Below are 16,123 nucleotides of genomic sequence, written 5' to 3' on the forward strand. Positions count from 1 at the left end.
CAACGAATGGTGAACCAATTGTAAGCATTAAAATATTTAACTTGACTATTTCCGCAACCGATGTTCACAACTTTTTATGTACACGTATTGTTCTATTTTTTTTTTTCGTTTACCCAACACACACACACATATAGGTATATAATAGGTGTAAACGAGATAAAATATCTATACCATAATTGTTAATATACCGTGTCTAGTGACGTAGTTTCCCAATCCATAGTACAACAAACATCACATCATACATATACACACATCTCTAATCTACAATATTGAATGAAATTTCGCGTTCACCTCAAATCTTATCTTATCCTGCACGATTCGCTTGTCGTGTGTATGTGTAACTTACAATATGAAGTACCGTGTAACAAGAACCAAGGCGAAGGTATCTAAAATTTTAACAACGCCCAAGTTTTGTGCGTAAGACAAATTTTCAGAAACGGCGTTAAATTGTTGTTAACTTTTTGTGATCGATAGATCGATTTAACAACGATCGTGAAACAACGCCGAGGATCCGAATCAGCTGCAATTTTCATTTTATCCCACAATTTTTATAACAATATGAACGGAAATATGATTTTCCGAAAAGTTGCCGTATTTCTTTTATTGTTAGTTATGTTTTGTGTTTTTTTTTTTTTTTTCTTCTCTTGTCGAAGATATGAAAAATAGACCACACTCAACAAATAACGCGTGCAGTAAAATGTATCATTAATATATTTATACACTACGATGTCTAGGGTGGGAAAAAAAAAAAAAAATTCGTCAACCTCTCTCTGGAAAAAAAAACAAACTACAAGGCTGAGAAAGAAGAGCTAAATCTTTTTGCATTTTTGCTTTGCAAAGGCTTCGTCATCGCCTGTCCGTCTGTTACGGCGGTCAAAAAAAAAAAAAAAACCGCGAACGACGAAACCGCAACAATTTCCGTGCATTTGCGCGCGAGTGAACTTTGAAATAAAGATCTTTGCGAGGAAAATATATATACGTATATTATATATGTAATTGGTAACCGGGCGTATTATATTATTATATACCCAACGCATAAAATCAGATGTAACGTATATTGCATTAATATATGCACGGTAAGAATGAAAATGGAAACAAGAGTGGGAGGAAAAAAAACGAAAAAAAAATTAAATTCGAACAAGATTAAAATATCATTTTTGCAACTTTGTGATACAAGTAGATAATCGTGCCGTAATCGCCGATAATTAGTAAGCAGACGCTCAAAGTTCCAAAAGTACGATAATGAGAAAATTTAAGAATCTGAACCATCGAAATTCCAAATAATCGAAGAATCTCAGTACCGTGAATTTCTGGCCAGGTGAAATTTCACCGCTTTGATCTTTCTTTGTTTTTGATTTATCGATACTTTTACTGTGCGAGTATATTTTAATATTCGGAATTTTACTCCGTCGAAACTTGATATTCCCGCAATTTTCCTCTATCGTAACATTACTTTTCGTAATCTTGAATTTCGCAACATCGAGCCGTCGTCGTCGGCTTTCCGACCATTCGAAACTTTCGTTCTTTCTTCAAAGTTGGATTTCTATACCTCAATTTTCGCCACCAAATAATCTCGGAATTAGTCACTTCCGGAACATTTCAAATTCGAAACTTCAACCACTCCCCTTTAATCTTTCTCTCTTCGTACACCCCAACTAACTACACCTGCAGCCGCAATAGCAGCAGCAGCAGCTTAGCTATATATATATTACACATATATAGCTGTATACACATATATATATATATATATATATATGTATATATACAGGTATACTAGCGAGCAGGCAATCAAAGACCAAGAGGCACACAGGTAGGAACATCCTGTCCATCAAGGACGCCTTCTATACCTCCGGGGCTTCTAGTCGCTCCTTCTCCTTTTCTCACCTCTTCTCATCTCACTCTCGTCGATATAAAATTTAATTCATACATACCGACGTGTGTCATTATGTACATAACCCATTATACTAGGAAATCCCTCTCGTACATATGTGAATTTTCTTATTACATACGGAATTCCAGCTACTAAAAACTATGACCAAGACGATGACGATGACGAGTGACGTTCGTGACGACAACGGTTTCGATACCACATGACGATCACAAATTTTTCTTCGTACGCGCAGTTGTAATGTACACGCATACATGTATATGTATGTCAGACGGTTGTGTATGTTGATGCAAAGAAAAAAAAAAGTTTCTACGCAAACAAATATCTTGCCTCTCCCTCCACCCCCGCCCTGAAAAAAAAAACACACGAAAAAAAAATAAATAAATAAAATAAATAAAATTGACCTGAAATCTTTCCAATCTCTGCTTCGTGAGCGAGAAAATAAGCTCAGGAAAAAAAAAAGAAAAGAAAGAAAAAAAAACGCGGTATCAGCAAAATCACAAGTTTATTAACCGTTTATTATTTATACGTGCGAAAGAAAAAGGCAGAAACAGATAAAGTGTATATAAGCTTGGATACATATACCGTTGAATGCATCTCTCTCTCTCTCTCTCTTTATTGATGTTAACAAGCTTCTTCACGACGACGAAGATGAGAAAAATTTAAAAGGTGGATCCATGACCATTATTTATTACGTTTCAACGTATGATTATAAAATTACGTCTTCGAACGAAGACACGGAGTTCAATTGGTAATTAAATGATATACATACGTACATAATCGAATCATCATACCCCTTCCCTCCTGTCATCTCGACAAGGAAGCAACGATGACTTCGGGCACGACGATGTTAATGATGATACAAAACAACGAGAACGCGATCATCTATCCCGTTTATTTATTACAAATCGACGCATCGTTTTTAACGTTATATCGAAGATTGAATGTACCGAATTGTACTGAACGATCGAAGATTGATTGTATCGAATTTTTCATCGATTTGTATGATTTCAATCTCAATTTCATTGTTTTACGTTGCGCAATATGCGTAAAAATAATAAAATGCTTGCGAGCAAGCCAATATCTCTTTCTCTTTTCATCTTTCTTTCTTTGTTCGTCTCTTTCTCGAAAGTGACGAAGAGATGTGACATTTTGTAAAAGGTATGTGACAGATTCGAAGGGGGTATAAATGCCGAGAATCTTGCGTGGCGTTTACACGTCTTAACCTTCTCGTCTCGTCTCGTCTCTTCCTTAAATGACTAAACCCTTCCATAACCCCGTATAAAGAGATCTGCTCCCGCTGCTGTTGCTGCTGCTGCTTCTTCTACAACGTCTATCTATCTCTGGAGAAACGGACGCTTCAGAATGGATGAAAGAAAGATCAATCGAAGGACCCCATTCAAGAATCTTCTTCTCGATGTATTCTAAGAATTTGTTATGTTATTTACCGCGGTTCTTTTTACCGTTTAAAGATACCTAAACGCATTACTCGCTTTCTAATGAAATTATCTTAATTATTATATTTCACTACGGAGGCGAGACATCAAGTACGTATACATATACCGGGAGAATCTCTCGAAACTTGAAAATGAACCGCGCGTGCGCCGAATAATTAAATCTCATTGGCCGGCGAAACGTTCCCGCGGCGATATTCTTGTCCGCGAAGCAGGCGGGCCAACCTACGCAAAATGTCTACGTTTGAATTTTCAAAGAGCGTAAGCGTCAAGTTCCGACCGTTCTTCGAAGAATCGACTTTCCGCCCCGACGACAAATGCTTCCGAAACCTTTCCGAGTCGCCGTCTCGATTGTTCGAGATCCTAACCTCGAAAATTCGTAGGAACCACGTCGCCGGCGGAAAGAGTTTGACGGCTGAAAACTCGGGTTGGCCAGCCTGCGCGAAGAGATGATAAAACTCGCGCGTGCGCGGTTCGTTTTCAACTTTCAAGAGAGTATATAAATTGTTTGGTGATATTATAAATCCACTTGATGATAATACAATCGATACTTATTTGTTATGACATTAGTTGCTATCATTATTACAGAAATTAGGAATCAGAAAAACAAAAATATGAGGATTAAATTCCTGTGCATGCATCATAATTATTATCGTCGTATGCATCATTATTTGCATTTGCTCGGCGTTGTATGGATATTTGAGAAAAGTTTCAAGTACCGCTTGACTGGCTTATAAATTCTAACATCAAGCCGCCGCAAAGCTAGCGTTAAGCCTCCCATTCTGGGACGACCTATTATTGGCAACGATGCTCGCACCGGATGTTACGATTCAATACGCTTCGCGCCATGTCTCTCTCTCTCTCTCTCTCTCTTTTTCACTCGAAGAAGAAGAAGAAGAATAAGAAGACGAAGCATATATAAGAGAAAGAATCAGACGCAGCTCCTCTCTGCTCGTGCCATGCAAACGGATTATATATATACGTATATGTATTGTGTGTGTGTATATATACATATGTATATATATCTACACACATCCTGCGTTTATATAGGGGAGATTCCACGTGCCAACGAGTGAAAACCCTCGCAGCGAAACTCGACGATTTTTAGAGAACGACCCTGATCATCATCATCGTCATCGTCATCATTAATTTAAAGAAAAAGGTAAAGGAAAGCTAAAGGAAATCTGCACGACCATGTTTGTCCGAGAATTTTTCGCAACGCTTTAAATATTTTGTACGCTGTGTAAAATATTGTAGAAGATCTCTGAGAAAAGAGATGATTATCGGTAACGATGATCCGTACAGCGTTCTCTCTCTCTCTTTATCTTTCTCTCTCTCTCTATCTTTCTCGCGGCACAGCGATGCGTAATACCTACTACTTCGAAAATCATGAAATCATTCTATACATATATTACCTACAGAAAAGATTCGTCATTCGTTTGGTATTTATTATTCTTCTTATAGTGTATAGAATAAAGTGGGGGGGAAAGCGAAGCAAATGATTCTAGACCAGAGAGATAACATCAATACCTCTTACATAAATTGAAGAAAATTAGAAAAAAGCAAAGGAAACTTGTAACCTACTCTGTCTAATTCGCTTCAACGCGTCTTTCTATTATTTTTCTTTGTTTATTTATTTTTTAAATCTTTCTACACGCCCGTAAATAATTGTTAGAACGTCTCGATCCGCGGAATTGAAAAAGTAGAAAGAAATCGTTTTGCACCAATTGTAAAATAACGTGAAAGTTTCGCGATGGTTCATTATTACTATCATTATTATTATTATATTTATTATCATTATGTGTAAAGATAGATATCACTAGGCAGAGAAAAAAAATATCACAGAACAGTAACTGATCGATCGATTTATCGATCCGTTTCCGTTGTATATAATATATATTATACGCTGAGAAAAATATCATCGCGATAAATTTATTATGGCTTTTACTTTATAATCGACCGAGAACAAATATAAACATGGTATATAAATATTATGACTTGCAGAAAGAAACGTACTTTTTTTTCCGAATTTCAGCTATGCTTCGTAAATTCAGTTAATCGCTAACTGTCGGAAATGGTATTGTTAATATTCTAATTATTGATGTGTTTTTTAATTCAAATTTATATATATATATATATCATATTTATAATCAAAGGTGTGCAGAATGCTACACCCAATATTGCAGAGGATTCAGAATTATTTGACGAGAAAAGTGACAGAGTTTTATTTGAGCAAAATTGTCGTCACCCTGTATATAAAATATATATATATATATATATATGTGTGTGTATAATGAATATTCTGTCGTATAGTTATTGCGGGATGATCAGAATAACCGCAAGAAGAATTCGAAGGCGCGATAGGCGATTCTACTGAGAAGTAAAGGAGGAATGAAAGAATGAAAAAAAAAAAAAATAAAAAGAAACAACAGGTATAAACGCGAATTGAGATCTGAATGACAAGTAGCGTTAATTAAGTGGCGCTTGACTAAAATATCGAGGTATTCGAGAGATGCTGACTGACTGACTGACTGTGATTCGGTTTTCGCGGTTCCTTATTCCGCAATGCATACCAACGTTAAACACACATCGTACGTTGTGTCACATACAAATTCATTCCGCGTTACGTGTACGCTTGTCAATGAAATGAAAACCGCAGATGCAGGTAACAAGGATACACTCTCCATTGTTACATGTACTTCTACTCTTAATTTCCCTGACCAATTTGGATAAGTTGCTCGTGACGATTTCATAAAAATATCCCTACTTTCCATGTAATCTTTTTTTTTTGTTTGTTTTTCATGAAATTACGAACCGTCGCTTGGGTCGCAAAATCGTTTGTAAGGTAATACTTAGGAATATTGAAAGTTTGAAGAGAACTTTCCAGCCGATGGTGAAGAAAACTTGTATTCTACCTAATTTCACGGAGGAGGATTCTACACCTAAATCACATTTTATCATTCTCTTACGTCGTCGGCACACGTACAACGTACGTAGGGGTTTATATCTTAAAATATTTACATAAACACGTGTTCGCGTGTATAAATGTGAACGTTGGTATAAAAAGGCCAAGAGCCAGCAAGCCAGTTCCTTTGCTGTTGCTGCTGTTGCTGCACTTTCTAAAAAAGGATCTAATTTATCACTGCAGGTGCGGCGGCACGCGGTGAACTTCTTCTTCATAACCGCTCGCTTCTTCTTCTTCGTCTTTTCGACTTTTCGAGCGAGGTACGGATAAGTGAAGATAATAATTTAGGCGAAAATTTTTAACCAAAGTTCGACACATTCGATCCCACGTTGAGTAAACCCAACAGGTACATTATAACGTGTTGTCAAGTAAAAAATTTATAACAAATTCGAGAATATTTCCAAGACATCTTCAGGTTATTCAAGAAAATTCGGAAAAAATAAAAATACACGAATGCAAAGGGCGACGCAGAGATTTTATACATATAGTATATATACACACCCGTTGTTTCCACTACAATCTGTTAGCAGGGAAAAACGAAAAACGCGATTAGATGCGTGAATCAACTTGATAAAAACACTTGCTCGGTGAATACAAATAAATACTTAATTCGCAGCAAACTTTAAAAATAGTATATTTCCATTTCGAAGATAGTATCCAGGACTTTTTAATGATAAGAAAAATATATATTTCTGTGTCAATAATCTTTTTCTCCCTCTCTTTCCGTACACTTTTTCAATGTCTCATAATATTTCCCCCTATCCAAACAAACATAAAACAAAAATTCTACTTCCTCTTTGCTGCAGTTCCAGTATACCTTATACCTGATAAGTGTGCGTGTGTGTATGTATGTAAGCTTTCAGCTCGAGATACAGTTTTGTCCGACGGACTGAGTATGGGAAGGAATGGAAATAGGCGAACCAATGTAAGCCAGCTAAGCCAGGCTCTACCTATTCTAGATATTACGTATAGTCGAGGCAGTGAGAAACGCGTGCTACACGCAGAGAGAGAGGTTGACAGACGTTAAGCGCGTTCACGACTCGGATTGCTAAGTTCGTGCGTACGTGTAAATTAAATGAAATTAAATTAGATTAAATTAAATTAAAGCAAAATTTACGTAATTCAAAGTTAAATGTACGAGGAACGAACTCGTAGAAACGGACCTTTCGAAGCGAATCATCGGTAGAAACAAAATTGTAGAACCGATCTGTGTGAAACCGTACACTCAACAATGCATGTTTAGAATAACTCGTTACTTTTCGAACATTCGGAAGATTCGTCTTAAATTCGATAAACAATGGATAAACAAAACAAACACATACTTTTAAAATCCAACTCCTTAAGAATCATTCAGAAATTTGCAGAGTAACGATTTTTTCCCCATAATATTTCGTTACGTTAACATTACTAACTAACACAACGGCTGCGTTATTCACCCAATTTCAAACTTCGATCATCGCACAAGAATTAAACCGTAAAGGAACCAATGAAGACAATCGAATCAGAGTGAGGGGGGAGGTCGGGGGATCGTTTCATACCGTGTCTATCATTATCGCATTATTGCTATTATTATTACCATTATTATTATCCAAAAATCGTTATTTTCGGACCGATTGTCCGAATCGCGAAGCGAAAAATTATGTATAACGTAGTTTATCATAGTCGGGAGAGAATTATATATATATATCTCTCTCTCTCTTCTGTCGAGTTTCTCCTCTCAGCAGCGGCGGCCAAGTGCCGAGAGAAGAGAAGAGGAAAGAAGAGAAGAGAGCGGTGTAATAAGGGGGGGGGGGGGGGGGGGGGGAGGAGGAGGAGACTAAACTTACCCTGTTGCATTCCAGCGCCTCGGCGGTGTGTTCCTCCTTCTGCTTGAAGCAGCTGCTACACTTGCTTTTATTGAAGATATTCGGCGCAAACTTCCGACATTCCGATGCTGTCCCGGTGGTGTTGCTTCCCACCCTCACGTTTGATATTGAGCCCGATCCAACCGTCGACATTTCAATATTTATCGTACCTTTTTTTAAATTATTTATTTACTTATTTTTTTTTTTTTTTTGTTTACTTTCTCTCTCTCTCTCTCTCTCTCTCTATCTCTCTTTTGTTTAGAAATATTTTTATACGCTCCTCGAAACGAATAAGAGATGACAGATATGGAGAGAAAGAGGCACTTGCAACAAGATTATTATCTTCACTGTTTCAACAAAAACAACAACAACAACAACAACAAAAACACAACACCAACAACAACACAACAACAAACGATCAACAACAAAAACAATAACAACAATAATAAACTTGAAACACAAATATATTATACATCGGTTATGGTAGAAAAACTTATTTTACGCGTAAGGATCTCTCGTTGTCACTGCTGCGCAAGTCACTGTCACGAAAAACTATGGTGTTTAGTGAAATTATCATAATTCGTTGCCGAACGCGAAACAACGCGGACTCGACGTGTGATTTTGAACTTTGTTGCATAGGCGAACGTAGGAAACAGTTTTCTATCAACGTTCTTCGTATCTCGTCGCTTGGTTATCGTTCGTCGCGCACATCGAGATCACCAAAACGAGAAATTTTGGGGCGAGTTATTAATTGTAGCACGTGCCGAGATCGCGGAGGAGGGATATTGTATGTCGGATACGAGGCGATTCGCAATTGTCACTCAAAACTTCGCCGAACGACGGCCAACTTCACGGTGCTCCAGGCGGCCGACGAGATGACGACGCTCACTTGTTTCCCCGACCTTGCAGGGCGGCTGCTGCAGCCCACTCTGTAGGCACACAGGTACCGTTCCTATCCGTTAACCGAGACCACGACGAAGACAACAACCAACGAACGAACGAAAGCCTGGCCGCTCCGACTCGGCTACACGCCCAGGGAATTTGACTCGATGCCGTTGTTGTTGTTGTTGTTGTTGGTGCTGTTGTTGTTGTTGCTGACGACGACGATGCTGGTGTTCGTCGCCGATTCGATGCGACGGCGACGATTATCGCGTAGTTATTTACAACTGGCTTAGAGAGTATCGAGTTACCGTTAAGTCTCTCCAGATATGGCGATACCGGGACTCGAAGAGACAGGGACTAGACTCTCTTCCCGGAGCAACCAGCAGCAGCAGCACCCGTTTATTCGATTACCCGCACTTCGAACTTCCCCCCGGGGGGAAAAGCGCCAACTTTCACACTGTACGTTTTCTTATTCTTCACCTTCTTCTTCTTCTTCTCTTCTTAGCTCCGCCAAATATCTCACTCACACGGCGCGACGGCAAGAAACAACCGACTGGCGACTGTGACGATACCGAGTCTCGGGCTGTTTTGTTCGTATGCAGGGCAGTACCGTTGGCACGCGCACGTGCCGATTGATTAAATGCGGAGCACGATTTATGCCTCGCGATTACCTGCCAAAGACGCGGCTCTCAGGCTCTGGAGCCTCTGTGTCACGGCTGATCGGCGGTTGTTCGCCTTTATTAACGAGGCGCGTCGAGTTATTCAAGGATGAGGTATTGTCGGTTTGCTCTTAGCCGTCTTCGGTACTCGATTCTTGACCCGGCCGGTTACTTGAGCGATAAATTCCGGGCATTTTTATAACACCGCGACGACGATACCACTCCTCCATTGCGAAACCACGAACGACCGAACTTCCATCTGTCCTTATTTACTCGACACTGCTTCGGTACCGGCAGCGACACACCGATTTGCTCCGAGTCTCGGCCGCGCCACGAACCGAATCTAACGCGGAGTCTTCATCCGCCAGACGAAATAGTCCGCGCTCCTCCGCCCTGAAAGGCCCGCCATTTTCAAATCGAGACGCGATACTTGGACGTGCGATTTCGCAGTTTCCTTAAGTGGAAATGCCGTTTTGCAATGGGAAAAGCCGCCGCAAATACGTCTTGCCACAGTTTCGAATCCCGTTGCGTTCTAGAGAGTTTCAAAACTGTCTTGTTGCGTACGTGCGTGGGATGGAAAAGATGCGCACGTGACGGGATCGCGGGTGAGCGAATTATAAACCATGGTTCGGTACGGGACGTTTGCGTCTCTGTAAGACAGTGTATCTATGTCATAAAAAAGGTATTAAATAAGTACGTGCGCTTCGCATTCGATATCGCAAAATCGTCGTTACTTTCTCAGCTTTCAAATCCTGCGCCGCGAGTCAAATCAGCAATCAATTACCGCCAGCTGATTCGAGCTTCCGGTTTGTTTCCCGATGTTTACTTCCGTTCCGTATTGTTCCATCGGTCCCGCTGTTTACGAAGAGACAGAAAAGATGGTAGATGAAGGGGGTGACAGGTTTGTAGTTACAATTATTTATATTTTTATCGCTATAACCAATCGGAATATCTCGGTCGCATTTTCCCGGAACATTTCGAATAATCGCGTGTATTTTTCACCGCAAATCATAGAATTTTACACGCTAAAACAACATTACGGAGTAAATGAAGTCGCGGCACGATACTCTGATATCGTAATCGACTGTTTTCATATTTAAAAAAAATTAAGCTTCGCAGTCCCGTAGCCAAGACATTCGTTAATTCGGAGACAGAAATCGTCGGTCATTCAAAATTGTCGAAAGTTCGAAAAGCGACGTGATTCGGGGCGTACGATAACCGTCCAATTGGTCCTGCAGCTCTTTTTTTCCATTGCACATTAAAACGAATTTATGAATGAATAAACATTTCGCAATCACTCCTAACGCTACAGTATCGTTTCCACTGTCGGGCCTGAGCCCAGATCGAATAACAACTAGCAATTGGCATCTCACATTTGTTATGTAACACCGACAGCATCGGCAGTGTATATGTATGTACGTAGTCTCCTGTAATTTGATGGTTAATCAGGCGTGTGTTATCTTTTCTTATTACTTGCCGTACTGCTTTGTATATCATTTTCGCCGTTAACATTTTTCAGAGATGACTCTGCAAAGGTTGCCATTATCAGGGAGGTTTACGATGGTGAGAACGCGCACGAGACCTTCGAGTACGAGCTAGAAAGAGCTCTGGAATCTGAGTGTAATTTAATCGTTATCGAGCCATCCAAGCTAGGAGACGAGACATCCAGATGGATCGCCGTCGGCAATTGTCTCCATAAGACCGCCGCTCTTTCCGGTCTAGGAGCCATAGTCACAGGTTCGTCGTTTCCATTACAATCAGAAAAAATAAGTCCAGGAAAATCGGGAAGGCTGACGACCTGATCATTGTGTTAATTTTATTCCAAGGTGGCATATTTTACCTCCGAACTTCTCAAAAATGTATTATATAACTGTAATTTCGACACGAATCACATATTATTTATATTAACGACCTACAGGCTTAATTTGGGGAGATCGACCGTATCTTTGTGGTCCGCTGGGTTTCGCATCTGTGATAAGTTGCGGTTTATACACGGTGTCTTGGCAGTTCGACCCTTGCTGTCAGTACCAGGTTGAAACAGACACGAGTAAATTGCCACATGTGGAATTGTTGGCGGTGTTGGGTCCGTCGTCTCCGACTTTTTTGGTCAGGCGAGACGATACAAGGCGAAGAATCCTTCACACAACGATAACGCTTACAGCTCTGGGCATAAGCGGTTGGAGATTGTACCAAGCTTTTCAATGAGGTTGTTTCCTTTCAGTTATTCTCATTTCTTCGTTTTTTTTTTTTTCCTTAATCCTCCTCCGCGCGAACCTCACCAGCTATCATTCATCGCCAAATCAGGTGAGGCTAGGAGGATAAGCCGCGCAGCTTCGATATGTGCGACAGTAGTGAGATACAAATTAGGCTAACCTCAGATACGTTAGATAAATACGGATATTTAAATTTATTTTCCGACCGTTGATCAACTGGCATCGTACACGAGGTCCTCTTCTTCGCAACAACGGTCTTATTCAATATTACAATTGATTTTAAGTATCAATTATAACATTCAAAGTGGTTTATAAAAAAAAACAATACAACTTCTCTCTGCCACAAAACTGCAGCAAGTGATGATGCAGTATGACCGGGGGGGGGGGGGGGGGGGGGAGAGGGGGGGGGGGGCGAAATAAAACTTCACATTGAGAAAAGTTGAAAATGTTTAGTTGCAAAAAAAAAACAGCTTGCGAATAAGCTTACAAAGTCGGATGATGTTCGACGATTGAGACGACAAAAAAAAAAAAATATGTACAAGAAAAAGATAAAGCAAAGAAAACAGAATATATATTGAGGGCATGTACGTTTAGTTTGTAAATAATTTAGCTAGAATATGCTGTAATCACTATACTTATACGTTTTCTTTAAAATTTGCCATTGATTCATTTTTTCCAATGTTTTTACGCGACGTTCTACTCCCTTTAAAATATAATGAGTTCTCAATTGTCATCGCGAATCCTTCTTTTAAATAAAAGAAATTATGCAACAAATCTTCTGAAAATCGTATTAAAGTTCTGTTCAAACCACACACTCGCACACTATTATAGAAAAAATGTACAAGCTACATGATTCCAATTCGAATGAGATTGTAGTATCACTTTTATTTTTACAGTACGTACTCGCATAAACAGGAGGTATTCTTCACGCCTCTTCGATTTTTATTCATATTTGTTTCCTACTTGGATCAGTTAGCATTTCACGCGCGTTTTATAATTTTCTTGTTTTATTTTTCTCTCTTACTACTCACGCATTGCAAACAGCGTGTACTAAGATTGTAGAAACAAAACCGTTCTTGTTATCTACAACGAAAATATCAAATGATAAATGTTTAAATTAACCAACTCTTTGCAAACAATAAATCACGAGGATATATCTCAACGTGTTATTAGATTTGCAGACATGCGACGTTGCAGCTATAGATAAAGTGCTAATAACATACTAAAGAATATTCGTCACAAAAAATAAATACTATTGACAGCTAATGGTGGAGAACCAATCAGGCAAGAGAGTTTGACAAGCTTATCGGAAAGCAGTATGAAACTTGAGTCTATCTCGAACAAAAAATACCCTAAAAAATTTTGGGATTGGAATACAAGCACAGTTGATTGTAATTTTTTTTTTTATTTCTAACTATGTGCAATGAATAAGGATACGAGCACATTGAAGAATAGTATTCAAAATATATAAAAATATAAAGCCACGCAAGAAAACTGTACGAATGGGTGGCTGAATTGTTGTGAATTTCACGAGTCTTTCTGAATATTATTCTATAGAATCTTTCAAAAAGTTATCCAGTCAAGCTAAATTCTGTTATCCCTATACTATCTGGCATTGAATATAACACTCTTTCTTTTCTCTGTAACTATGAACAGATTTTCCTCTGCTTAAAAAAACTGCATCTTGAAGGACATATTTGTTGACGATATATCTGCTTTAATTTGAATGGGTTTTGACAGTCGCAATTAATTTGCTTGCATTTATTTTATCAATAGAAAATGTTTCCATATAACTTCTCCTCATTCTCCTCAGTGAAATAAATCAAGAGTTCCTGAATGAGTCTAATATTTGCTAATGTCTAGCATTGATAATTGCCTTTAACCTCATCCCAAAACTGAATAAGATATCCGTTATACCATATCAAATTGCCAAATATTGTCTGTTTTTTTTCAAGCGATGGTCGCCAATGGTGCGTCCATTTTTATAGTAATGTAAACTGTTTTAGCCCGATAATTAGTGAAAATAATTTAAAAAATAAGAAAGCAAGAAAAAATTCGCGGGTCCATAGTCTTAACGTGTACATAAAATGTAAACATGCCCTATTAATTTGGGGCCTGTGTCATAATAATTATAATAATAAAATATAGTTTTAAATAGTACACGTTGTGTTTTGATTGCCAACTGACAAAAAATACGGAAGTGTATTAGACAAATTGCATGAATGTGGTTCAAGGCGCTTGATGGTTACAGTAAAGAATTTTCATTGCAAAAAATAAAAACGTAAACGATATTAATTTATATAATATTTACATTCCTTCGAATCTTTCTTTTATCCTAATACTGTGTATAAAAAATTTCATTTACTAATTGTACGAATCTGAATGACTAACGCAGTTACGAGTTTTCCATCATTCGACGTCGGATACTATACACAGATAGAATTCTTGAAGCAGTTCACCTCCATGTAAAGCTATTCTTTCTCTTGGCCTATCTTTCGAGTTTTTTATTAATTCGATTCTCAGAACCATCGTTGCATTTTCAAGAATTGTGTGTCACAATTTTGATCCAATTTCTTGCATTATTATAGAAAATTCAATTGTTTATGACTACTTATCTTTTGCCACCGTCTTGGCCCGTTTTCTCATGAGCCAAAAATACACAGAAGGAAGAACCGAGCGCAGAAGGATTGCAGCTTTTGGCACAAACGTAGCAACTGTAACTTCACTCGCCTCTCTAAGCAACGCTTTCAACACTTGTTCCGCAACGTATTCCGGTGTAAAACCTTCCTCTGTACTTTTGTCCATTACTATATGAAATAATCATGTCAGTACACAGCTATCACCTTGACTCGTTCTCCGTACAATAATACCGATATTCATGCTCACCTCCATACGTATCACCACTCCCTGTTATTGCGTTCAGTGAAAGGGATGTCTTTACGTATCCGGGACTTACAACTGTTATTTTGATGTTTTGCTCGGCCAGTTCGGCTCGTGTTGTGTCGCACCATGCTTGCAACGCATGCTTTGAGGCAGCGTACGCCGATCTGCACGGCAATTGTACAGTTATTCAATGCTCATGTAGTCAGCGAGATTTGTGGAAACGTATTAAAATGTTTCTTGTATTTCTTCTGCTTTGTATAGTATTTATCTTACCTGTAAGGTATCGCAATTCGGCCTTGAACACTGCTGACAAACACGACATGTCCAGATCGTCTTTCCAGCATACAAGGCAAGACAGCTGCAAATAGTTGTTGTCAGTTATGAGGTTTTGTGTAAATCAGGTACTGATAAACATCAAATTTAGCAGAGGGTAAAGCTCACCCTTAGTCAAAGCAATTTGGCCAAAATAATTGCAAAGCATGACTTTGATGTCAATGTCGACATTGGTATTGATCACTTCTCCTCTGTACGAAATCCCTGCATTATTTATCAATATATCTATTTGAGGATAAATTTTCAACACCTTCTGTACCTCCAATGGTACATCATTTAGGTTTGTTATATCCAGTGGAAGAACCACTGGCGGGTGAGTGGGAACTGTCTGAAATGAATGTTTTCATTCAGGTATCAAATGAAAAACAAAAAGAAAACAAAGTTGGCAGAGACATAGAGCTAAGTGTGGGCGAACTGTCAAGCAAATGTCTAATTATTGAACCTATGATGCTCGGCGTTTTTAAAAATTGTTCATAGGATAAATCCGACTTGATGTATTTCTTAAAATGACAATTCAATATGTATTTGAAGAACATTGTAATTGTTTTCTAAAGCGATGTCACCTGTGTGACATCGTAGATGACAAGGCAAACGCAACGTCAAAAACTTACGGGGTGCGTGTTGATCAGCGCAACCTTGACTCTTTCGAGTTCTTCTCTTCGTCGGGATGCTAAAATTAGGCGAGAACCGCATTTGTAGAAACTGTGCGCCAAGGCTTCTCCGAGTCCCGAACTAGCACCAGTGATCAAAACAACCTGGAAACGAGAAACAATAATTATTCGCGAGCCGATCGCAAACCGCGATTCTTCGGTTTACCTTTCCCGCCAATCTGGCCTTCCGACGATTCTGCCTTACAGTGTCGTAAAGGTGATATAATAACCATGGAAAAGTCACGGGGATACAGCCGATGCCGAATAACCACCACAACATGTGCCACCCGACGGACTGCTCGGCTTGCTTCATGACTTGGCGGTCAGAAATGTGAGGATGGAGGCAGAAGGT

General features: G+C 39.0%; 3 protein-coding genes across 5 annotated transcripts in view; 1 reads left to right on the forward strand and 2 right to left on the reverse strand.

Annotated features, from left to right (window-relative positions):
- Positions 1 to 9,995, reverse strand: part of osp (myosin phosphatase Rho interacting protein outspread) — a 69,182-nt gene extending 59,187 nt beyond the window's left edge. Inside the window, exon 1 of one of the 3 annotated variants that reach the window (XR_011177098.1) lies at positions 8,134 to 9,995. Coding sequence is in view for 2 of the 3 variants with exons in the window: in XM_046628164.2 (XP_046484120.1) it covers positions 8,134 to 8,304 (171 nt within the window). In the remaining variant the exon portion in view is untranslated. The remainder of the gene's footprint in view (positions 1 to 8,133) is intronic. The other 2 variants (XM_046628164.2, XM_046628165.2) reach the window with 2 other exon arrangements.
- Positions 9,996 to 10,510: 515 nt separating this feature from the next.
- On the forward strand, positions 10,511 to 12,267 carry Pmi (Transmembrane protein Pmi). Its single transcript, XM_046628193.2, has 3 exons — positions 10,511 to 10,593; positions 11,212 to 11,429; positions 11,611 to 12,267. The coding sequence occupies exons 1-3, from the start codon at positions 10,511 to 10,513 to the stop codon at positions 11,895 to 11,897; spliced, it is 588 nt and encodes a 195-aa protein (XP_046484149.1). The 3' UTR covers positions 11,898 to 12,267.
- A 218-nt stretch (positions 12,268 to 12,485) lies between these two features.
- Positions 12,486 to 16,084, reverse strand: LOC124219927 (dehydrogenase/reductase SDR family protein 7-like). Its single transcript, XM_046628184.2, has 6 exons — positions 15,938 to 16,084; positions 15,733 to 15,876; positions 15,230 to 15,449; positions 15,062 to 15,146; positions 14,792 to 14,952; positions 12,486 to 14,712 (listed from the first exon to the last, which is right to left on the reverse strand). Exons 1-6 carry the CDS (start codon positions 16,082 to 16,084, stop codon positions 14,513 to 14,515), a joined length of 957 nt encoding a protein of 318 aa, XP_046484140.1. The 3' UTR covers positions 12,486 to 14,512.
- Positions 16,085 to 16,123: the final 39 nt, after the last annotated feature.

Source organism: Neodiprion pinetum, chromosome 5 (genome assembly GCF_021155775.2).
Source record: "Neodiprion pinetum isolate iyNeoPine1 chromosome 5, iyNeoPine1.2, whole genome shotgun sequence".
Taxonomy (NCBI): Eukaryota; Metazoa; Arthropoda; class Insecta; order Hymenoptera; family Diprionidae; genus Neodiprion; species Neodiprion pinetum.